This window comes from Cynocephalus volans, chromosome 6 (genome assembly GCF_027409185.1).
Source record: "Cynocephalus volans isolate mCynVol1 chromosome 6, mCynVol1.pri, whole genome shotgun sequence".
In the NCBI taxonomy this organism is placed as follows: domain Eukaryota; kingdom Metazoa; phylum Chordata; class Mammalia; order Dermoptera; family Cynocephalidae; genus Cynocephalus; species Cynocephalus volans.
In genome coordinates, this window is record NC_084465.1 from 75,144,984 (window position 1) to 75,169,730 (window position 24,747).

Genomic DNA, 24,747 nt, shown 5'->3' on the forward strand with positions numbered 1-24,747 from the left:
ACATGTTCTCATATGTGGAAGTTAATAAAAACTAACTAAATAAATTTACAAACAAATAAATGGGGGGGAAGACACAACTATCCCAATTATTCCTTTAACTTGTTACAATAAGTGAACAGATATGATGTTGATGGGGGAAGGAGCAGGGGGGATCGATGGGAGAAAGGGTGGAACTGGTAAAGGACAACGAAAATCAACTACTTTGTATACTGATAAATTAAAAAATAAATAAATATTTTTTAAAAAAATTAATCAGGAATTAAAAAAAAAACACTCTATTAGGAACCATGAAGCTTAGGAGTTCTTACCTGGGCCTGCAGTAGTGTTGAACAGGAATGAAGAAAATGGAGAGAAACAAAGACAAGTAAAAATGTCAGTATATTATGAGAAGAACTCATGTTCTAAGTTTCAAGTAATATTATCCATATATAAAAGCCTACTATTTTTTTTTTTTTTTGGAAAAGAATAGGCCATTTTTCTGAGGCCCTAGGAGAGAAAAACCAACTACTTATTATTGTTGAAAGGAAAGATACACAAATGGGTGCACAGCCAAGGACAGGGTTAGATGGGCAGCATGAAGAAATCTTACAAAACTGAATTGACCTCAAAGTACATCTCACGGGGGATTGATATACGATTGAAAATAACTTGTGATCCAACTTATGAATGGACGATTATCTGTCTATTGATCTATCTGTAGATGGATCTCTCCATCCATTGATCTTAATCAGTCGATGCATCTGTTTTGTAGGAAATGAGGATTTGAGGATTTCCTTCCTCACCTGGAAAATGAAACCTCAGAGATCACTTTCAAGTCAAAGAACCACTGATGATTCTATTGAGGAATGTCTAATTGTAGGACAAATCTGTATGATATAAATTTTTCAATATTGACACAAAATTTTGCATATTCTTTTCATTTCCTAAATATTTTACTAGTACATAAATCCTTAGAAGTTTCTATATCTTTATGTAGAACACTTATGCTGAAAGTCAAGTTTTCAAAAATCTATTATTTCTTGTTTTAGCTTTGATTTTTCCATTGTTTCTGTCCGACAATACCTTCATCAAGCTGGTAACAAGTACACAAATATGCTTATCAAACTCTGCATCAAATTATACGCAAGTGAATGAATATGAATATAATTCAATGAAGAGAAAATGCTGAGGCAAGCGGTTCATTTTTACTGCCAATCTGACTGGCTGTACACATGCACACATACACACATGCACACATACACACATACACACATGCACACATACACACATGCACACATACACACATGCACACATACACACATGCACACATACACACATGCACACATACACACATGCACACATACACACATGCACACATACACACATGCACACATACACACATGCACACTCAAGTGTAATGGGTATGGGTATGTGTAGAATTTCTCTTTATCAGAACTGTGGATAATACTTTATTAAATTTAAATGTGCTACTGGAAATTAAAGATTTCACAACTTGTAGAGATATATTCTTTCGTATTATAAACATTTCAGTTCAGTTATTCTGTTTCACATATATATAATTGGAATCGTGGAAATGAATTTTCTTCTTTGGAAATACTCATTATCGTCTTAGAAATGCAAAATGCGCTATGACAGGGAAGCTTGATCACCAGTAGATGGCAGAAGTGGAGCGTATTATTCACTCTCAGTTGCATTTAAAGGATAAATGCAGCAGCTTCACGGGAAAAAATCAAGATTCTTTGAGTGTACTTTCTATGGAATTTAATTCTCCCATGTCTTCACCATTATTTACTTTATTTAAAAGTTCCTTATGTTTTCTCTACAGTGTACTTTTATTGTTATGAAGTAATTTGGGTTAATAGGGAAGAAAAGTACGTGTACTGGTAAGCAGTGTGTTTGGAGATTAAAATTAGACAGTCTATGTATGTAGGAAACATTTGTACACTTTTAAGGACTTGGTTCATTTGATTGTGACAAATTCGAACACACATCTGAATCTCTACACATATTATATGAAATTGTTTCTTTGTTAATTCACATGTAGGCCAAACATGGTAATAATTGTCTGGTACATTATATTACATTTAAATTAGTCACAATTCCCCCATCAGCCTTTTTACTTTTTATGTCCAATAGAATATGAGTAACAACTATTAGCAGCAGCTAACAAAGTGTACATCCAAAGTCAAATAAAGTTTCCAATAAAATTGAAAAAGGCCAATGACTAATTTGATAGCACACTTACAGTCACTATGAGGCCATCTTTATATTGTTTTTCCTCCATTTATGTTATATCAAACAAATTTAAATGAATAAACAGTATAATTTTCCTAACTTAAGACCCAAAACCATATACTTTGTTTGATTTTTTTAATTTAAATAGTTGGTAATTGAGATGTCTTTTCTGAGAGTCTAGGGAAAGTATAAGAATAAGACAATCTCAGCATACATGGAGAAGACAAAATTTTATGATAGATTGAATACCTTGACATTATTTCAAAGATAGGTGTCATTTTTCTCTTTATTGAATTATATTCATATGCGTACATTTGCAGGGTATTGAATCTACAGAGAATACAGGCATAATACATGTAAGTTGGAATTTTAATACTGTACATGTATTTACTAAGGCATTCTAATGAGAAAATGGGTCAAATTTCTTACTCGAGTTATTATTTACTTCATTTTGGAGAAAAAAATAGAACAACATGAATCTAAAAAATACCTTAATACCCTCAATAATAGAAAATACCTGGTTAACATGATCCAGTTTGGGGCAAGGCCTTCCTCCATTATATGGTTTTTCACGCAGCCATTTAGAGCGAACTTTCACACCACTCCCACAAGACTTGCTGCAGCGCGACCAGTTGGACCATTCACTGAGCTTGCAGTCTGAGGGACAGGGGATGATGCAGGCTTCCTCAATGTAACCTGAGCAGAGAAAAATGAGACAAGAACCATCTCCTCCACATGTCACTCTCCCACTACCACCCATCCTTCTAGCTCATTTACAAGGTCCAAGTTTGACTTGACAGCAGCATGCAAATGCAGACATTTCCATTGTTAGGGACTCAAATTAAATTCTGCAGGCAAATGACACATACAGCGACTCTATTAAAATAACAGCTGAGCAGCTGCCATATGATCGGCTCAGGATTCATGCTCACCATATTCCAACATTTCTGACTTTCTGACAGCTTGTGTTTAATTGACAATAACCTGTCTGCTGCCATATCATTCTCATGCTGCCAGAATGATGCATTAAAAAAAAATTATGACACAGTTTTCTATAAAGCCCTATCTGTTAATGTCACATAAGTTCAGGTTTCTGGAGTCCATGCAATGTTCTTCCTCAAGAAGAAAAGCCAATCCCTCTCAATCAATATCCAAAAAGGAGTTGTTTATCTTAGCACCTTACATTTCCCCTTCTTTGAAAATCGAGTCTAAGGAAGAAAAATGAAGGATGCTAAATAAATAATGTCTCATATTTTTATAGTGACGTCAATTTCAAAGAGACTTCACATCTTGTCTCCATTTGATTCTCTTGAAAATCTTATAAATGTATCAGGTAGGTATTGATATTCTAATGGCCAGATAAGAAAATAAATGCAAAAAGATAACTGACAAGTCCAAGATCACACAGTAAGAGATGGGAAAAGGTTTTCTGAGGTCTATTCACATTCCATCAAATCGCACAGCCAGTTAAATAGTCTACAGATTTGTTTTGGGAAATGGGAACATTTTCCTTGACTAGTCTTTCACTACGAACTTGGCATTTCACAGTATCAGTTTATCACTATTATTTTTTTAAGGCAAATATGTGTAAAGAGCAAAATTCCTCTGGTCAAGAATCGAATGCATGGTTGTCCTCTGTAATACTCTCACTGTGGAGAGAGGCTGTTCCTGGTACAAGAAAACAATTTGTGTTACCATTTTACCTCAGTAGCAGAGATTCAATTCTGAAAATGATTATAATATAAACAATTTATACTAGGGAACTCTAGGTGGATAAAATAATGTTTGGAGATAAAATTCATATATACCATAAAAATCAACTCATGTTTTAGATTTTAGTGTCTTTGTTTGCTGAGTTGTACAACCATCACCATCTAATTTTAGAACATTTTTATCACCCCCAAAAGAAACCTTATACTTAATCACAATCACTTCCCATTTCTCCTTCTTTATTCTCTGCCAACCACCAATCTACTTTCTGATTTTATAAATTTGCTTATTCTGTACATTTCATGTAAATGAAATCAAACATTATGTTTTTTCTGTGATTGGATTCTTTTGCTTAATATAATGTTTTCAAGGTTCATCTGTGTTGTAGCATGTATCATTCCTTTTTACTTCCTTTCTATGATTGAATAATATTCTCTTGTATGAGTTTACTACATTTTGTTTGTCCATTCATCAGTTAACAGAGATTTGAGTTGTTTCCACAACTATTTTGTCTATTATAAATAATGCTGCTGTGAACATCTGGGTACAAGTTTCTTTGTGAACATCGGTTTTCAATTCGTGTACAAGTTTCTTTGTGCACATCGGTTTTCAATTCCCTTGATACACACCTAGGAGTGGAATTGCTTGGTTATACGGTAGCTCTACACTTAACTTTTTGAGGAACTGTTGAACTGTTTTCCAAAGCGACTGCAGCATTTTACATTTCACTAGCAATATATTGAGTGTTCCAATTTCTACAAATCACTATCAGACTTGTTATTGTCTATCCTTTTTATTTTAGCATTCTTTGAAGAACTGAAGTTTTAAATATTAGTGAAGTCCAATTTATCTATGTTTTCTTTGGTTGTTTTTGCTTTGGTGTCATATCTAGGAAACTATTACCTAATCCAGGGTCACAAAGATTTATACCTATGTTTTTTGCTAAGAGTTTTATATTTTTAGATCTTATATTTAAGTATATATTTCATTTTGAATTAATTTTTGCATATGATTAAAGGCAGGAGCCCAACTTCATGCTTTTGCATGTGGTTATTGAGTTATCATGGCCCTATTTGTTGAAAGGTTATTGTTTCTCCCATTGAATTGTTTTGGTACCCTTGCTGAAAATCAATTCACCATAAATTTAAGTGGTTTTTTTTTTTTTTTTGACTCTAAATTCTATTCCATTTTCTGTATGGTTAGTCTTGTGCCACTACCACATTTTCTTAACTACTGTAACTTTGTAGTAAGCTTTAAAACCTGGAAGTGTGAGTCTTACATACTTTGTTCTTTTTCGAGATGGTTTTGGCTATTTTGAGTCCCTTGTATTTCCATATGTATTTTAGAATCAGCTTATCAATTTCTGCATAAAAAGGCAGCTAGGATTTTGATAGGAAATGCATTGAATCTGTTGATCAATTTGAGAGTATTGCCATTGTAATAATTCAGGTACATGAGATTTTCCATTTCTTTCAATGATGGTTTGTAGTTTTCACTGTATAAGTTGTGAACTTATTTTGTTAAATTTATCCATAGTATTTTTTTTTACTCTAAGTAGATTTAAAGAAGAACCAACAATTATTGATTTCTATAATTATGGGGAAATCAAACCACCTTTAAACCAAAATGGCAAATTTAGTCTGTAAACTCAAACTGTCTTGGATTAAAATAGTGCTAAAATGCTAGCCAGTTTACTATATAGTATTTCCTGGCCTTGCCTAATCGTAAATTGCCTCAGGAACATGTTAAAAGTATAGGCTTCTACACCTCCTACCACCCCCAGACATTCTGATATAGTTCATCTGGAATAAGGTCTGATATTTGGAAATTAAAATCCCTCTTTTTTTAATTGAAAATTTTTTTATTAAGATAATTGCAGACTCACATGCAATTGCGAGAAATAATAGAGGTTCTTTTTACAATTTTCCAGTTTCCCCAATGATAATTAGAGTATAATTTCAACCAAGATATTGACATTAATACAATCCATTGAGTTTACTAAGGTTTCACCAGTTTTACTTGTCCTCATTTGGGTGTGTAGGACTGAAGTTAGGGCACACTGTTTTAAGAAACAGGCAGAACAAGTAAAATCTAGAACAGAAACAGATTTACGGCATGTCTTTTTATGTATTATCTTCTATACTTTCCTCAAAAATATGCATCACTTGTTTTAAAATTTTTATTGTAGTATCCATATGTAAAAGTGCAGCTTTCACAAGTGTAAAGTTCACTGAACACACCCATAAAACCAACACTCCCTAAGTGTTCTCTTCCAAACACTACCCCTTCCTACAAGGGCAACTGCTATTCTGACTTCTCACAATGTTGGATATTTTGCTTTTTAAAAATGTTATGTAAAAGAATCATATACCGTATGCCCATTTGTGCTGGCCTTCTTTCACTCTACATTGTGATGGGAGATTCATACATATTGTGGCATGTTGTTGAAGACTTTTTTTTTTCAAGAATAAAATATTTTACTATAGGTAGAGACTGTGGGTTCCTGTTTTTTAAAATTTTTATTATTTATTATTAGCATATTCATTATTACAAATCATGATTTTTTTGTTTTGTTTTGTTTTGTTTTTATTTTTCTTTATTAAATGTTTATCTACCTGATGGTGGATAAACATTACCTATTAAATAGCATCTACCTGAAAAGGCTGGTGCCTGCTCGTAGGGCCTAACATAGTCAAAGTTAGATGAGTAAGAAAGTCCAAAATAAGTTACTTAAAAGGAGGAGGTTGTTAAATCTTAGATGAGGAGACAATGAATGCAATGGTGGCGGTGAGGGGATGTCTATGCAGCCCCTTCTGTAGCTGAGGGTGACAGGTGTCATCTCACAAGAAACAATGCAAATCATGATTTTTGTTTATGCCTTTTACCTGACTGATCACTCCCCAAACCCCTCCCTCCCATCCCCCATCTCTAGTATCCTTAGGTTTGTTCTCTCCTGAAAATTCAACGTATTGTTGTTGTCTTTCCTTCCTTCCTTCCTTTCTCTTTCCTTCTTTCTTTCTGTGTTTCTTTCTCTCTCTTTCTCTCTTTCTTTTTTCTTTCCTTCTTTCTTAGCACCCAGTTATGAGTGAGAACATGGTATTTCTCTTACTGTGACTGGCTTATTTCATTTAACATAATTTTCTACAGACTCATCCATGTTGCTGCAAATAGCAGAATTTCATTCTTTAATATGGCTAAGCAGTATTCCATTGTGTATATATACCACATTTTCCTTATTCAGTCATCCACTGACAGACACTTAGGTTGGTTCCATATTTTGGCTATTGTAAATAGAGCTGCGATGAACATGGAAGTGCAGGTATCCCTTCTATATGATGATTTCCATTCCTTTGGATATATACCCAGTAGTGGGATTGCTGGGTCATATGGTAGTTCTACCTGTAGTTGTTTGAGAAACCTCCATACTGTTTTCCAAGTGGTTGTGCTAATTTACAGCCACACTAACAGTGTTGAAGAGTTCCCCTTTCCCTGCATCCTTGCCAACATTTGTTATTGTCGGTCTTTTTAATAATGGCCAGTCTAACTGGGGTGAGATGATATCTGATTGTGGTTTTGATTTGAATTTCTCTGATGACTAGTAATGCTGAGCATTTTTTTCATGTACTTGTTGGCCATTTGTATGTCTTACTTTGAAAAATGCCTATTCATCTCCTTTGCCCACTTTTTAATTGGATTATTTGTTTCTTTACCATATATTTGTTTGAGTTCTTTGTATATTCTGGATATTAATCTCTTGTCAGATGTATAATTTGCAAATATTTTCTTTCTCCCATTCAGTAGGCTGTCTTTCCACTCTGTTGATTATTTCCTTTGCTGTGCAAAAGGTTTTTAGTGTGATATAATCCTATTTGTTTATTTTTCATTTGTTGGTTGTGCTTTTGGGGGCTTATTCATAAAGTCTTTGCCAAGTCCTCCTTCCTGGAGTGTTTTCCCTATGTTTCCCTTTAGTAGTTTATTCTAATTGATGCATGGCATCCTACTGTGTGAACGATACTATGGTTTATTTATGCCATAATAAGTTATTGAAATATTTCTAGAGGAACTGTATTTTTCCACCTTGATAAACTGCAAAATTTCTGTCAAAGGTAAACCTTTAATCATTTATTATTCAGTAATTGTAATTAAAAATAGAATCACATGATCTTTCATGTCACTGCTTCACAGAGTAACAGATAAATGGAAATTCTTTCTTTCCATTTTATCTGTTGAAATACTATGGCATTAGTGGAATTTAAGATGTATAACTTCAGACTGATTCACATTATACTATCAAGGAAGGAGATATAAAACTTTTATGTCTATTTTTCCAATAGCATATTCCAGAAAACATCTCTCAAATAAAACTCAACCTATTAAACTGTTAAAAGAAATGAATTAGGAACTGAGATAAAGATAAAACTGCAAAAGAGTATATTGCTGAGCATCTCATTTTTATTTTCCAGTGTGTAACAACATTCAATAATTGCCTGTCATGTTTATCTAGCACTATTAAAATCCTTAATGCTGCTAGTGAACTGCTGGATAAGCATTCCCTTGCCTTCTTTGCTAAGATCATTTTTGAGGGCAATTAACACCAAACAATCATGGGAGATGGAAAGATAAACATTTGAAGCATTTTAAGGCTAAATAAACTGCCAGCACCTTGTAGCAATTTATGGTTTCTGACGAATGCTGAAATAAAATAAATGACTTCACAGCTAGAATGGTAGAACTTTTAGCAGTTCAACACTGAATTTGACACTTGGAAAACTCAAACTCCTGGATTTTGATCATATTTTTTGTATCCTATATCTGTTCTGACTGCTGCTTTCAGGTTGAAATGAACACAAAACCCTAGCAGGCTTTTGTGGCAACCAGAGGACAGATTGCCTTTGAGATAGATCCAATCACCTCGTTCATTTGAATTATGAATGTGCAGATAAAGTAGCTTTCAACAACCTTCACAAATACTAAATTGTACTGTTGAAAGGTGCGCTGTTGATGAATTAAAAAATTTATTCTGAAAGCATATGGAAAATATTGGTTGGTTCTGATTTACACCTGTGTGAATGAGTAATTGGCACTCTAGCTAAAACATCTGGATGAATCTCAAAAGTGACTTCAAAAGTATTCCCTGCTTAAATGTGTATTATATGCACGTGACTAAAACTAGGAATGAGAAAATGTAGCTAGATTTTTATCTATGGTGGTTCTCATGTGCTTGAAAAAATTCATTTTGTAAAAACTTTCCAAATAGAATATTCTTTATCATTATATATTATAAACTAGTTACTTGATTATCTGGGTAAATCATACTATGTACTTACATATATCCAAACTCCTATATTCCAATATTCTACCCTAACTCACATATTTGATGAATGAAAAGTTATGAATCAACATCGGGCAATTAATTACCATTGTGAAATGTCCAGTTAAGTTAACATAATTACAATGAAATGCTATTTTAATTTTAATTTTATCTATGTATATTTATTTTATATACCTATAAAGGCATATGTGATATCTCTTCATATCTGCTGAGAACTCAAGAGATTTTTAAATTCAGCATCAGTATGAATGGCTATGAGGTTTTGTTATTGTTATTTCAATATTCAGAGCTTACCCAATGACTAGGCACATTCACTTAGGTATATCAAGGTACAAATTCATTATCAAGGCCATTTCTTATAGGAAACTCTAAAGCTTTCTGTTGTATAATAAAGAATTTGTCTGGTCTTTGTCCCTGGTTCCTGCAAGGCAGCCTCTAAGCCCAGAGAAATTTCCCAAGTGATAGGACTATCTTTGTTATTCATAGTGTGCCCCTCGGACCACATGTGAGGTTATACTAAAGAAATATCTCAGGAGGGGACTAGCTACCAGAAAGACAAACCGTGCCGTTGGAGGGGTGGACTTTTGAGCCACGTGGTATGTGACTGACCTCCAGAGAGAGGGAGATTGAGTTGAACCACATGGCCAATGATTCAATCAGTCATGCCTATATAATGAAACACCAATAAAACTCTGGTCACTAAAGCTCAGGTGAGCTTTCTATCCGGTAATACACATCAGTGTGTGGGAGGGAGATGTCTCCTGACTCCATGAGGAAAGAACATGAAAGCTTCATGTTTTGGATTCCCCCAGTCCTCACCAACTTCTGTCTCTTTTGGCTGGTTCTGATTTTTATTGTTTTGCTATAATAAAATTGCAATAGTAGGCTTAGTCCTTTTCTGAATTCTGAGTCATTCCAGTGAATTATTGAGCCTGGGACAGTAGCAGGAACCCACAAATTTGTAGCCAGTTTGTCAGAATTAAATTTAGCCTGGGAACCCTCAAACTTGCAGCTGTCTGAAGTGAGAGCAGTCTTGTGGAGTACTGAGCCCTTAATCTGTGAAGTTCGGCCTAACTCCAGGTAGTTAGTGTGAGAATTGCATTGCACTTTCAGAGAGATGTTGTGTTAAACAAAGAGGAGAAATAAACTTATTTATATAACCTATATCTATAGTTTACTTATCAACCAAAATAAACCTTGGGAATATTACATAAATTAAGGCATAAATTAATTGACTTTCTCCCCAAATTTAACATTTACAATTCTAACTAACATGGTATTAAAAATCAGAGGCAGGGTCTAGAAAACTCACTTTGGGAATAAGGCTGTGTCAGCAATACAAACAAACATATTTGATAGTGTTCAGATTGTGAAGAAGAGTACATTAACTTTGAAGCTTATTAGAGTGATTTATTTTTAACTTGATCCAATGCTGGGCACTGTTCTTTTAATCAATGAGAATCTAATACTGCCATAGAAGTATTTCCAAAGGAAGATCTTTAAATACTAGTTTGTTGGATTCTAATAAGTGTAAAATATAGTTTTAACAAAAAGCGCTCTGTGGTAAGTAGGAAAACTGCTGCATTAAACTTGGTTAAACATGCTTCTTTACCCTAAGCTTTCTTTTCTTTTCTTTCTTTTCCTTTTTTTTTTTTGCTAACATGAACTGTGAGCCTCTAGGAGAATAACTCAGATACTGCATTCCCATAATTAGTGCCTTTTTCCTTTAGCATCTCACTGGACCAGTGAGAAATAGATCATCAAGACAAGTTATAACTGGAATGCTTTAAAATTGGATTCACATTTTGAACTGCACAGAATTTTAAGATTTTTTAGAAGTAGGTTCTTTTTTATGTCCATTGCCAGATATGGAAAAGAGTGCAAAACCAACCAACCAAACAAACAAAAAATTAAAAATTTCCCAAAACCTTAAGAAAGTTTCTTCTTCTCACATTATTTTACAGGCTTAAGGGTCAAACTTATTAAAGTTTAAGGGTCAAATTTATGGGTAAGCTACCAAGAAATTAATTTCAACAAAAAGAGGGGAAAGTGTTACGTGGGTAAACTTCCTGTATATATATATATATATATATATATATACATTTTTAATGTCTACTCAAAAGTCCAAAGGGGAGTCAATTTTGTTTTATACGAAGATTAACTAAAATTTACTGTAAGGGCTAAATGAGGTTTCAGTGCGACTATGCAGAAATGGGATAAACACTGGAAGCAAGTACAAGTAAAGACTTTAAAGAATTGCATTTAAAATGCACACAAACTTGTTGGTGTGCTCTCAGGCTTACTTTTTGAGCCTGTAGATATAGCTTATGTCTAATACAAAATGTCTTCTTCGTGCATTTATACAAAACATATTCTTTATGCTTAAGCCTTGTTCACTACTTGACCATTCTGATGATACTTTGAAGTAGAAAAAGACTTACATTTTAGAAATGAAACTAAACTGAACTAATGCAATATAGATCTTCAAAACTCTTGGATTTGAAGGGTTTACTGATATAATAGGAATCTGTATCTGGATCCACACAGGCCATCTTATATCTTCATGAATTGTGAAGCCTTGTAAAACAAGAAATGAACAACTCTATACTCTATATTCAATAAAACTACCACAAATATCAGCAAGATTACCACTTTATAATTATTCTTTTGAAATTAGTGTTATCCTTTCCCATGACATTAGAGGGAATGAGGGGTCAGAGACCAACAGAAAGGATGAGGAGTAAAATAGAATGGCAGAAATTATTGATAAAGGCAAAATTCAAATTTTTTTGCTGTTTATTGTTGCAAATAATGGATTTGTTCTTGGCAGTTAAATTTATTTTAAGCAGTGGAACACTTTCTAAAAAACTGAAGGGGAAGCCAAATAAAGGCACAGGGAAGGCTGGGTTTGACAGTCTGGCCTGAGGGGCTCCATGGAGCCCAGTCTGGAAACTGCATTATTAAGCAGTAGATGAGCTGAGGTGTCTGGGACACGAGCACGCACAGAACTAAGTGACAAGGGCAGATGCTTTTCCCTCGCACCTGACACGAATGGTCGCTGCAGGAAATTTTCCAACCACTCTCCCCCTCTCACCTCTGTTGAGCTCCCTCAGGCAGCCTGTGCGAGAATAGTGCTTGGGATTCACACCTTATTGAAATTCAATCCTGGCAGTTGCTTCTGGTTTTGTACCCAGTCCTTTCCTTCTTTCTCTGGCTCTTTAAACTTGTAGCCAGTTACCTCAGGAAAGGTCTGTCCCTCACCTCCTGCTTCTCTTTTACATTTGAAAGTAAAAAAGACCCCAGTTGCAAATGGTAACTGCAATAGCAATACTAGTTGTACTTACGCTATTGAATGAGAAATTCGGAAATTAATTAGATGTTAAATAAATTTTACCAGTTGAAAAAGCTTTTTGGAAAAATTAGGACATCATTTCCGCCTGTTTACAAGACTCTATTTATTGCCTTTTCTGCCTGGTTTAACTAAACATATTCCTCCTCAAATACGAGTATCCACTATGATGAGGAAAAATTTCTCATTCAATTTGCTTCCTGTTAACTTCTAATATTAAACCTATATAATATTTGATAGAATCCCATTACAAGAAGTAGTACATTTCAGTTACATTATGGTTGAGTGGTCATGTGTGTTATTCTCAGAATCTACTCTGCCCATATTCATAATTAGTTTTATTCAGATGTATTTTGAGTTCCACACAAAGACCTAAAAGAATAAACTCTTCACCTGAAATCTACTTGTAAATTGTGTATTATATTAATTTTTTTTCTAAATTTTGATAACAATTCTTTTCTTTTCCCATAAATTCTAACAGAAAACAATCCTACACCTGCAGCTGGTGTACTAGAGTCCCTGACTGATAAGGCAGCATCCGGTACTGACAGTTCCTTGCAGTGGCTAGTGATGGTCACTGAAATATGATACCTACTTTGAAATCATCTGTATGAGAACTATGAGAAGCTGGTAAAATTAGGATGTAGACTGGTTAGGCTGTTAGGCAATAATGTTTAACGTTGCCACACAAGGGTAAGCTAAATTTATAATATTAAAATATTTTATTAAAAGGCTTTTGCTTTATTAGTAAAATTTATAGATCCTTCTTTTTATTTTAATAATTAGTGCTGTAGTGCAAACTATCTATGAAGCCAATCCCATAAAAGTAATTTTAGGTGCTAGCAAGGATTTTTGCAAAATATCAGATTTTAATGCCACAGATGCTTGCAAAAACAATTGCTAAAGTCATTCATTAGAGTCCAGAAGGTTCTCTGTAATACCATTCACAAGCATAGCAGGCAAAGAGAGGAAGCATGGAAGAGTCAATACAAATCACTATCATTTAAAATTAATGTTAAAGGGAAATTAATCTTATACTAATAATGCGTTAGAGAAACTATACTGAACAATTGAATTGTGATTACAGTTAGAAAACAAACGGAAATAATTAAAAGGGTATAATGTGACCTACAAAAAAGTATTATAGCTTTGTGAATGCCAGCAAAATGTCCACATGGCAGTACCAAGTCCTGAAATTTGAGGTATTGGATCATGATTACTGAGTGCACAAAGTAAAATGCACCCAGCATGTTAAAATAATTTGTATTCTGTAAGCTAATCGGAGCAGCAAATAAAACTAGAGCTCTCTCATTTCTCTACCTGAACTGAAAGACTTTTTCTTGCTCAATACTTTGACAGATACATTGTGATATTTTGACAGATACATTGATTTATGTTACCTCTATGTTTAAAAAAATTTTTTTTTCTTTAAACCTGAAAAGTGCTGTAATAAAATGCTAGAAAATATATTGGACTGTAAAATGTGAAACGACTTTTCTGGTTAAAAATTCAATTAATGGGAAATTTCTTCAGCAAAATTATGACTATTTTCAAAAGGACAAATCTGCATTGGGCTTTGATTTTCCCATAGTGTTCACTGCCAATTTTCCATGAAGTGCTCAATGCGATACATGAGGTAATAAAACCCGATAAGGAAAAAACATAAGTATATTAGAATGTTTTATATTTATGCTACCCTTCATTACAAGAGAAGGAAATAATCCCTAAAATTTTCCTAAAGCCACGTCCCCTGTAGAGAAGCTCAGCACTTTCCTCAGGGTAATTGTTAAATTGCCGATATCCTTTCCACAGAAGTCCTGCAGACTCATTCTGTTTTCAAAATTGCATCTAAACAGACTTCCACCTTATGAAGACCCATCCTTATAATATCAAAAGTTTCTAGATGCTCTCTGCCCCACAACTGGTAATCAAGTGAACTATCATAAGTAAGTGTTCATTGTTTTGCCCAAGGCAGCATCCTCCTGAGGTTCTGGAGGAGGGAATCTCCACAGGCCTCTCCCTCTCTCAGGTACAAGCTCATGATTCCTCCCATACCTCAGTCCCTGTGAGTGTCTGCATGATCCAGTGCAGTAATCCTCAAATTTTAAATATGCAGTAGAACCCCTTGGGGACCTTGTCAAAAATGCAGATTCTGACTCAGTAGGTCTACAATAGGGGCTGAGTTTCTGCATTTCCAGTGGTTTCTTGGTAAAGTTCATAGTGCTGGTCTGTAGACCACATTTTGAGTAGCAAGGGTTTAGATCACTGATGCCAATAATGACCCAGGCTAGTAGCCTGTTTCTGTTAATAAAGTTTTACTGGTACACAGCCATGTCCATTTGCCTATCTATTGTCTAGGGCTGCTTTGATGTTGTAACCACAGAGCTGAGTAGTTGTGACAGAGACGTTTTGGCCTGCAAAGCCTAAAATACTGTATTTGTTATCTGGCTCTTTAGGAAAACATTTGATAACAAATAATTTAACCTAATTGCAGATTCTTGAGTTTCCTCATAGTTTCTCTTGTTGACAAGTATTTATTTGATAGGTGTCAACAGCAATATTTTACTTATAAGCAATAGAAAAGCTACACATATTAAACAATGTAGGCTCAGAAAAGAAAATGATCAGATAAGACTTTCTGCTTAATTGATATTAACAGATGATAAAACATCACAAATATGATTGAGCCCACTTTTAGAATACTAATGTGCATTATGGCTTAAACTGCCTATGTGTAATAGCAATTACAAATTTCCTGAGGGTAAACATTGAAGAAAAGTGTCTAGTAGGAATTATATAGCTCACAGAGCTCAAGACTGGAGCATCTGGCATTTTTACACGTTATCCAATTCACCTTCAAAGTATCCCTTTCAGATAAATCAAATAGAAATGCTACTTCTTATTTTCTCAAGGAAAGGTGAGTGGAAACAAAGAGAGTTAAGTAAATATTCCAAACTCCTAATTAAAGTTAACACACTTTGGGAAAATCCAACTTGTCAAAATTACTAATATGAACCAAGAGGTTAAGCTGTTTTCCAAATCCACTGTTGTACAAATCAGGAAAATCTGAGCAGAAAACTTTAAAGGGTAACAAAAGAGACTTTCCAGTATTGACATTACTGATCTAATTCAGTGGAATGTGTATGTAACTATTATTTTCCTCCAATTTACTAGGGGGACAGAAATACAAATATTTGATCAGTATCATATAGAAAGTTTATGGCATGTGTACCTCTTATTTGTCCTAAAGATCTTAGTTATTCTCAATGATCTGTTTGATTATTTTCCAGAAATGTGATTCAGAGGGAAGGACACTGTTTGAAAAAAAGTAAGTACCTTACCCTGACTGTGGGTCAACTGCAACCCATTTTACGAAAAAACAAAACACTTTGCTGCTTTTCACTCATTCATTCTGCAAAAATTTATTTATCTATTTTAAAATCTTTTTTTTTGGGGGGGGGGCTGGCCAATACGCACAAGTATTTACTGAGCACCTACTCTTCTAGGTATGATCATCAGTGAATAAAACAGCCTAAGATAGCCTCATCATTCTACATTCCTGCCTGGGAGATAAAACATAAATAGTAAACACAATAAACAGGTAAATTATATGGTATGTTATAGGATAATACATGCTTTAAAAATACAAAAAGTAGAACTGGATAAGGGGATTTGGGAGAGCTGGGTCTGGTGGATGGGCAGCCTGATAAAATTTTATCATTTATGTTTAAATGGAAATCTTGTATACATGTACCTTGCATAAGGTAGGTTACATCTAAGATTCTTTAAAATATCAAGGTTAAATGATATAATTTTTTAAAAGTTCAAGAAATTCTACCTCTTCTTCTGTGATATTTTAGAGGTGATTAACTTAAGAAATACCTAGTATTGTGTGGCTAGTTACTCAATAAACTAGTGAACCAATCAATCAAGATCTTAGAGGACTTTAGTGGTGAGTAGAAAATCTGTGATTTGGTTTTTGAGTGATTTAAAATCTATTGTAATGACACTATCCAAGATATCATACTAAATGTAAATATACATAATTTGTATTACGTTTTCAGAACAGAAGTGCCCAAAAATGTATTTATATGCTAACATTTGTGTAGTAAATATATTTATACCATTTATCAGAATGGATAAATACTTATGTGTTCCCAAGGTACACTTTAAGATCTGATTTTAGAAATATTGCTATATAGTTTTTCTGCATAGTCTATTATTACAAGGAAGCCCATACATAATAGAATTGTGCACCTAGTTTAAGATATTAAAAAAAAAAAGGTGACCACATGGGAAATAGTCTAAAATAATATTAATGAACCTAGTGAAAGTCAAATTGCTTTATCAGTATAATAACTAGTAACAGGATTCACAGGTGGATAACAATGATTAAACAGAAATGCCCTAAGGCCACTCCTGAACAGAGGGTTAGTGTCATTGCAATACACACACGTGGGGATCAAATTTATGTTTCAGTTGAAAGCAGGAATATATTTTTTCTCAAAGCCACTTACAACCCCATGACCACCATCCATCTAGATAGCTGATTTGGCTAGAAAAAGGCAGTTGGTATAGAGATTGAAAGTTAGAGCATGCCTAGGATAGCATGGCAAAGTTTTACAAACACCATAAGAATTGACAGAATATATTTAAGGAAAGTAGTAATTTCCAAAGAAACCAGGCAATAGAGATTCAATATCCTCACACTTTAAGTAAATATGTTCATAAACATTAAAATATACTATTGATCATCTCATCATAGATCAGATTTAATGAGATAGGAATTATGTAGGACATATAGAAGAACTAAACTTGAACAGTTCTCTTAATTAAGAATCTTTAAAATTTTTTTTTCACAATCCCCATGAAGATTAATGCCATCACGGACCCATCTTTTTTCTATATGTGTCTTTTTCTAGAGTACATTCTATATGTGTCTTTTTCTAGAGTAAATTCTTCAGGCTTTGGATTGACAATTCTAAGGTAAGAAGTCTACTGCCTTTGGCTAATTTCAATTATTTTTGTACTTTTTCTTTCTTTAAGTGATCAAACATCTTTGTGAGAGTCACAGAATATTTTAATAGTTTTTTTTTTCTTAAAGATAAGATTGACTGTTAAGTGGCTTACTGAAGCTCTCTTGCATCTAATTAACAGATCAGAGTAAAAGTGAGAATATATGAAAGTCATCTGGAAGCTCATAGGTAATGTTAAAAACAAATGATTATTTTCATGAATCACTATGCATAATAAGTTAAAACGTGAGCAAACACATGCTGTATTCCATGAGAAACATATTTTAAAAGTTATCTTCAATTTTACATTTTAATGACTAATTAAGGATCTTCTAGATTGTCACCTCAAAATAAGAAAGACATTTACATTTTTCTTTTATCTTGGTACCTAATTTATAATACCTGTTATTTGATGTAGAGAATAAAATACTCAGTTTCTCTTAGAGATATTCTCAGAGTATACCTATTACAAACACTAAGCTCCCTTTTCTTTTATAGTTATTACTCCAAGTGCATGGAATAATTTTCAACTTAGCAGTGCACATAGGTTAACTTGAAAAATACTTATAGCTAGAGCTCGTCGAGTCTCTGGGGTTTACATCACTAGAATTTGACAAAATAGAAACTACGAGATAAGGTAAAAAAAGGAAAAGACAAGGTTTTTACAAATTTTCTTTTTAGAGAGAGGTTTTAGAGATTCCAGTAAATATGTCACCATGATACCTTGATGGTTTATACATGTGAGATGGTTCTATTAGTTTGCATTGTTTTCTGAACCATATAATAAAACTGGAGCAGCATTGTTCCAACTGAAGTTATTTCAGCAAGGTTGGAGGGTAACTGCTGTGTACCTTGCTCCTAGCAATTTAACACACCCATCCTTGGTCACCTCTATCAAGAAGGCAGGGGATCATCAGCTAGTGTTTGCAAATAGGTGACATCTATGATATCTATGATTCTGGCTGACCCACTGTAAACTGATCTAATCCATATGAAAAGACAGATGTATTAAGGTAAAAGAACAATGAAGAAATGTTGCTTAATGCTGTCTATATTAAGATTAAAAACTAAAGAGTTCAGTGTACACTCTGGTCAAAGATGGCCACTTCACAAACTTTTGGCAACTCAATTATTATCATTGCATTTTAGCTTTCTTTTTTTGGTTTAGAAAAAAAAAGTGGAAATAGTTTCCTAGAAGTATGTACATTTTTCTGTTTTGTTTGTTGGTTGGTTTGGGTTTTTTTGGGTGGGGGTGCAATCTAAACTCAATGGAGAATAAACAGATGTTTGAGTTTTCACCAATGACTATTTTTCATCTTTCTTCTCTGCCACTTAATGACATTTTGGGCACATTGCAAAGCTTACGAGTTTGGTTGTTAAAAGTCCGTTTGGTTTAAAACTTTAATCTCAAATTGAATTAAAATCTTATCTCCTCCTCGCTCCCTTTCTGTATACAGATTTGTTGGGGATTGTTGGGTCTGTCAAATGAACAGGCTCTTGATAGGCCCAAGAGAGGTTCCTGGAATCATTTTTGCCTATCCTTTTTAGGATAAAGGCCAGATAAAGCTTCTTGTCACCCTCTTTGGGATTTAGTTGTCAACTTCTGAACAATGAGACAATGCCATCGAATGGCCTGTTATATACAAATGATATATAGTGTAGTGCTTCATAGTGTTCAATTTAGAACACACTTCTGTAAACCTTCATTTCCCCCTCCTCTAATGACATGTGCATTTTACCTCCACTCCCCCAAATAGCAAATATATAACACTGAAGAAAAATTGAATTACCATGGCTGTTACATCTGGATGTTTCCACCAGCCTGCCATTTTGATCGTAGCATGCCATTGCTTGGTAACGGTATCCTTGTCCACATTCCTTGATGTCTGCTTGTATTTTCATTCCCAGTAACACTTCCACTTTCCCCTCTGGTAAAATACAGTCTGACCAGTTACCCACAGGCTGTGCATTGTATTTGTCACAAGGACAATACTGAGTCTCAATCAGGGGGTACAGATGGGAATTTTTACATTTTTCCTTCTTTTTACTTTTTCCTGTGGAAGAGAAACACCAGACAATTTAAGTTGTAAAGTACCATCATTAATTTCAAGCACCCTAAATTTTCTACTTTCCTAAGCTTCCTTTCTCCATTTTTAACCATGTTCAACAGAAGCCTATAAATAAGTGGTATTTTCTTACCCCACAGTGTTTTCCATATGTTGGTAAAGGGTGATTTGCATGGTGAAATTTTTCCTATTTTCTCATTTAGAAATAGCCTATTTTGCACAAGGCACTCACTGTTGTGTTGAATTTTATACTTTTCAAGATGATTAAAATCCTCTAAAATGATCAAGTGTTTTCACTGACTGGGGAATCTGAGGTAAATGCATAAACCTCTCCTTTAACATATGCAAAAATATGAGATGAAGAGAGACAGTCACTGTATTGGACCGTATATCTCTTCTTCTAATTCCAAATAGATAGTATAATTATATAGGATTATAATTCGGAAGATAAGATTTTTGGATTTACTTTTCTTATTATGATTTTGCATCTTCCAGTGTTTGTGAAGAGCAATCATTTTGATATACTTGGTTATTAATAAAGGAAATATCAATAATATTCAAAATGAAGATATTTAATATAACAATAAAAATATTTGAGAAAGTTTGAATATAAATCTAAATTAATTACCTTTTAAAATTAAAAAGAACCCTCTTTAGTATAACAGTTATAAATGTAATTAAAAATATACATTTAATTATCTTAATTGTATCACATACTATTTGCATTATATCATATTTATTATGAGATGTATCACATATGGTATATTAATATATATGTTTTAATTATATTACATATAATTAATTACATATATTTACCTCTAACTCTCATAAGCTGCCCTATAGAGGCTTCATTATGCAGCTGGTTCATTTTATTACTTAAATTCTGCATAGTCTACTAGCACCAATATTTTTAGGTTTCTTTTGTCACTGACAATATTTTGAATGCACCAGGATTTAGTTCAAAATGATGGCTCCTGCTTTTGCTCATTATGTCTCTGTTTTTTGTCACTGCCTGACTTTTAAAACAGATACAGAGTTAATGTTATATTCCTCCTTCTAGGAAATGAAGGATAATCTGAGGCTATGACAGTGAGAATGAATGGGTTAAGTAAAGAAGTGGCAATTTTTCCTCTTGTCCCCAAAAAACTTTGCTCCAAGCATTTCACAGCCTGTAGGCAATCTGCTAAAAGTACATGTTTAAGTCAAAAAATAATCTGACACATATTGTATAGTGAGTCAGAATTCAATTCTCAAGGATGTTTTTTCTTTCTACCGAAAGTACGTAATGCTTTTATCACTGCCAACTTACATTGAAATACACATCCAAATGCATTGACATATTAGGTACGGGTACTGCAACAACAAGGCATAACCCTGAATTTTTCAAATACATTGTCAGAACTCTCTTGGCCTGACTTTTATTGGGTTTTCTACCTCGACAGGCATTGGCTTTCATGTCCCAATTATTCTTACCAACAATGGTGCGCTTTCTGGTCCTAACTGCACCACAATCTCCATTGCATGAAGAAAACTTGGACCAGCTGGTGAATTGACAGTCATCTTGGCAAGGGATCTGGCAAGCTTGGGTGAGGGCTGGCACAGGGCCTGCATACTGGAGGCACTCAAGGACGCCAACCTGCCCTCCATCTTGCTTTCGACAGGTAATGGCTAAAAGAAAAGCATAAAACTGCTTATAACAGATTGAAAGGTCAAATTACTCTGTAGTTTAGAAATCAACCTAACATTTGCTTAGGCAGTCAGAGGAATCCTCATTTAATTCCTTATTTACAGTAAAAATCTAGTAGTGCTTCTAATAATCACAGTAGACATTGATCTTGCCGTTTTTAAAATAACATAACCCTCAGTGGCTTTTGTGGTACAAAATAGTGCACGCGCACACACACACACACACACACACACACACACACACTAGCATTTAGCAGTTTTTATTAGATGCTTTTAAGGATTTCAATTCATGTCACATGTGCAATATATTTAGAAACAAATGTTTTAGGAGACAAATAAATCATACATGGATGGCTTCTGATAATAGTTTACTTTGAAAACAGGACATTTATAGAGGTTCTGGGAGACACCAGGTACCTCTAATATTGTTTTACAATATTTATAATATTTTATAATATTGTTTATTTAACATTGGACATACTAGAATTTCTATATAGAAGGGTCATAGTGGAAGGAAGTTGGTTAGTAGGTTGGGGCAGAGAAGTGGTGCTTTTGGGACTTGTCTTGAAACTTCATTGGCATAGAAAGCACTTTTTTTTTTACTGCATTGGATGTTTATTGGGATGGCTTTGGAGCGGTTCATGGAGAGGGCAGTGCCAAAGCCCTCCACTCCCTCTGTCTACAAGTTCTTCACATGCACATATATCAACTTTGAATTTAAAAATAAAATTGGAAACTTTTAACTATATTAATTGGCATTTCCAAAATGACATGTGGACTCAAAAAAGAATCAAATAATTTAAAATCTGTAAGTATCATTTTTCCTCAAGATATTGTTTTACTGAATTATTTAAAACAAAGGATAATTTTATTACTATTGGAATACAGATATAAAATTGCTTTAAGGTAACATGTCTCAAAGAAAAAGAGCAAGTGATCTTTAAAGTCCCCTTTCTCCCCATGCCAGTCACCCCCAATTCCAATGGTTTTAAAAATAATTTGTTAATTGAGGAAGCAGATAAAATAATTAAACCCTGGTTCTAAAGTTGTCTTCATCGAGTTGCCTTAAATGGCCTCATCCAGACTGATTCACATGGCTTCCTCAGGTTTATGGTCTAGACTGAAACTGCTGCTCACCTCAGCCCAGCTTGGCATTCCACCATCATGAAATTAAGGTGAAGGAGCCTGATATTTTTGACCTTAAGTTACAATTAGGGCACAGAGGGCCCCAGGTTAGACAACACTAAATCACTGGATCTATGTGCTAAAACCTAATGCCTAGTAGTGTAGGGCTGTGAGTGGGGTGTGCAAAAGGACATAACTAACAATTTTAGCAAGGGAAGACTTTCTCTGTGAAGTTGAACACAACAGCTTCATGAAGAGTTACATAAAAGGCCCTTGTCATTGTACAAATGAAGGTGGGACTCCACTTGTTTTTTAGCTATAGGTGTTCCTTCATTTAGTATGAACAATTTTGAAAGGGCCAATTTGTACAAAAAGAACAGGGGGCTCTAAATTTTAAAAATACGAAAATCTGGAAGGGTAGGCAGTGGTGGCCTTATTTATGAGGGTTATATGACAGGAGAAAACATTGAGTGCACCAAAGAGAATCTCACCCACTGGCGGGAGGAATTGTCTGGTGCTCTGTGTTTATCTTAACAGTCTAAGGTAATGGTTCTCACGTCTTGCTGCAAATTGTAATCACCTGGATAGCTTTTGGAAAATACCTATGTCCTTGCTAAACTCACATGATCTGATTTCACTGGTTGAGGAAACCATCCTGGGTATTAGTATCTTTTTAAAGCTCTCTGATGATTCAATGTGCAAGCTGTATGAGAATCACTGCTCTAACGGGTAATGTATTTTTCACCAGCATCAGAAACAACGGAATGCTATTGAACTTGAAGATTGCTGAACCCATCCAGAGTTCCAGAACAAGATCTCTGTTATGGGGTCAAGAAACATGCTTTTTTTTTTAAAGCCGCTCAAGTATCCTTACGCATATTAAAATTTGAGAGTCACTAGCTTGAGTATTCAAGGCACAAGGAGAGTTTGGCTGAGACTTGAAGCTAAGACTAAAAGTCCTTTGGTACCCAGTCACCCTGGCACCGTGCAAAGCAGTAAACAATGGCTGAGCATGTGGGCATGATCTAAGAGAGCTCTATATTTGGAGTTCAAGGGGAGGGCATAATGGGGACTTGTACAGAGAGTAGATAAGAAAGAACATCCACATAGTTTGGAAGAATGGCATCTGTAGCATGACTTAGGAAGAATCCCCATGATGCCAGATATTAACGAACTAATGTGATTTTGCAATTCTCTCCACTCTTGTCATTTAGAAGCTGGATTGACTCCTTAAACACTTCAAACTTAGTAAGCTCCAATGGTTCATGGGCAAAGTTGACCAAGGATGCTCAAAAGGAAGAACTAATAAAGAAGATAGACTTTTGGGCCAACCCCGTGGCTCAATCAGGAGAGTGCGGCGCTGGGAGCGCAGCGGTGCTCCCGCCACGGGTTCAGATCCTATATAGGGATGGCCAGTGCCTCACTGGCTGAGCATGGTGCGGGCGATACCAAGCCAAGGGTTGCGATCCCCTTACCGGTCACAAAAAAGCAAAAAAAAAAAAAAAAAAAGATAGACTTTTTACTCATTAGGATAAATAGAAAACTCAAGAATGATTAACTTGGAAAATAAGAGATTTGGCCATATTAGAATCCTAAGCTGTAAAGAGGATTGCACTGTTTATTACTAAAAGAAAATTAGAAATTATAAAACTAAATCTGGGTTCTTTGAAATGAAACTACTTTTACCTACTCATCCAATTTAGCTCTCTAAAATGGAGACTCAAATATGTCTTTTGAGAAATTAAATGAAATTGTCTTAGATTCTCCATTAAGGGTTTCTCTCACAAATTTTATTTTAGAATTGCTCCAACTATCATCACATTAAGTAACACCAGAAAAGAAAAACAAAATAAAATAATACCATTACTGACATAATTCCAGACACAAATTAACTTATTTTGTGCAGACCTATACTATTTATATAAATCAGAAGCTCTTTTCCCCATATACCTGCATAACATAAAATCATAAGTATTTCAGCTGGTTGAAAAGAAAAGAATGTGTAAAATTCTCATATCTGTTCTCAGAAACCCACTCAGTACTCCACTTGCTTATCTGTGATTTTAGACAGTTTATGTTCAGAATCAATTACTCATACAATCTTATCCAAACAAGTAGCACCATTTGTAAAATATATTGAAAATTTATCGTACAACTCAACTTGTTTGTATTCTGATTTAGAGGAAACACAATTCAAACACAGAAATGCAATCTAAAATGAACTTCCTG

At 34.4% G+C, this 24,747-nt stretch overlaps 1 protein-coding gene across 1 annotated transcript in view; it reads right to left on the reverse strand.

The window, feature by feature from the left end:
• THSD7A (thrombospondin type 1 domain containing 7A) overlaps positions 1–24,747 on the reverse strand; it is a 411,752-nt gene that overhangs the window by 36,242 nt on the left and 350,763 nt on the right. Inside the window, exons 12-15 of the mRNA XM_063100778.1 lie at positions 21,181–21,375; positions 19,432–19,695; positions 2,753–2,931; positions 309–314 (exon numbers count right to left, since the gene is read on the reverse strand). Coding sequence (XP_062956848.1) covers positions 309–314; positions 2,753–2,931; positions 19,432–19,695; positions 21,181–21,375 — 644 coding nt within the window. The remainder of the gene's footprint in view (positions 1–308; positions 315–2,752; positions 2,932–19,431; positions 19,696–21,180; positions 21,376–24,747) is intronic.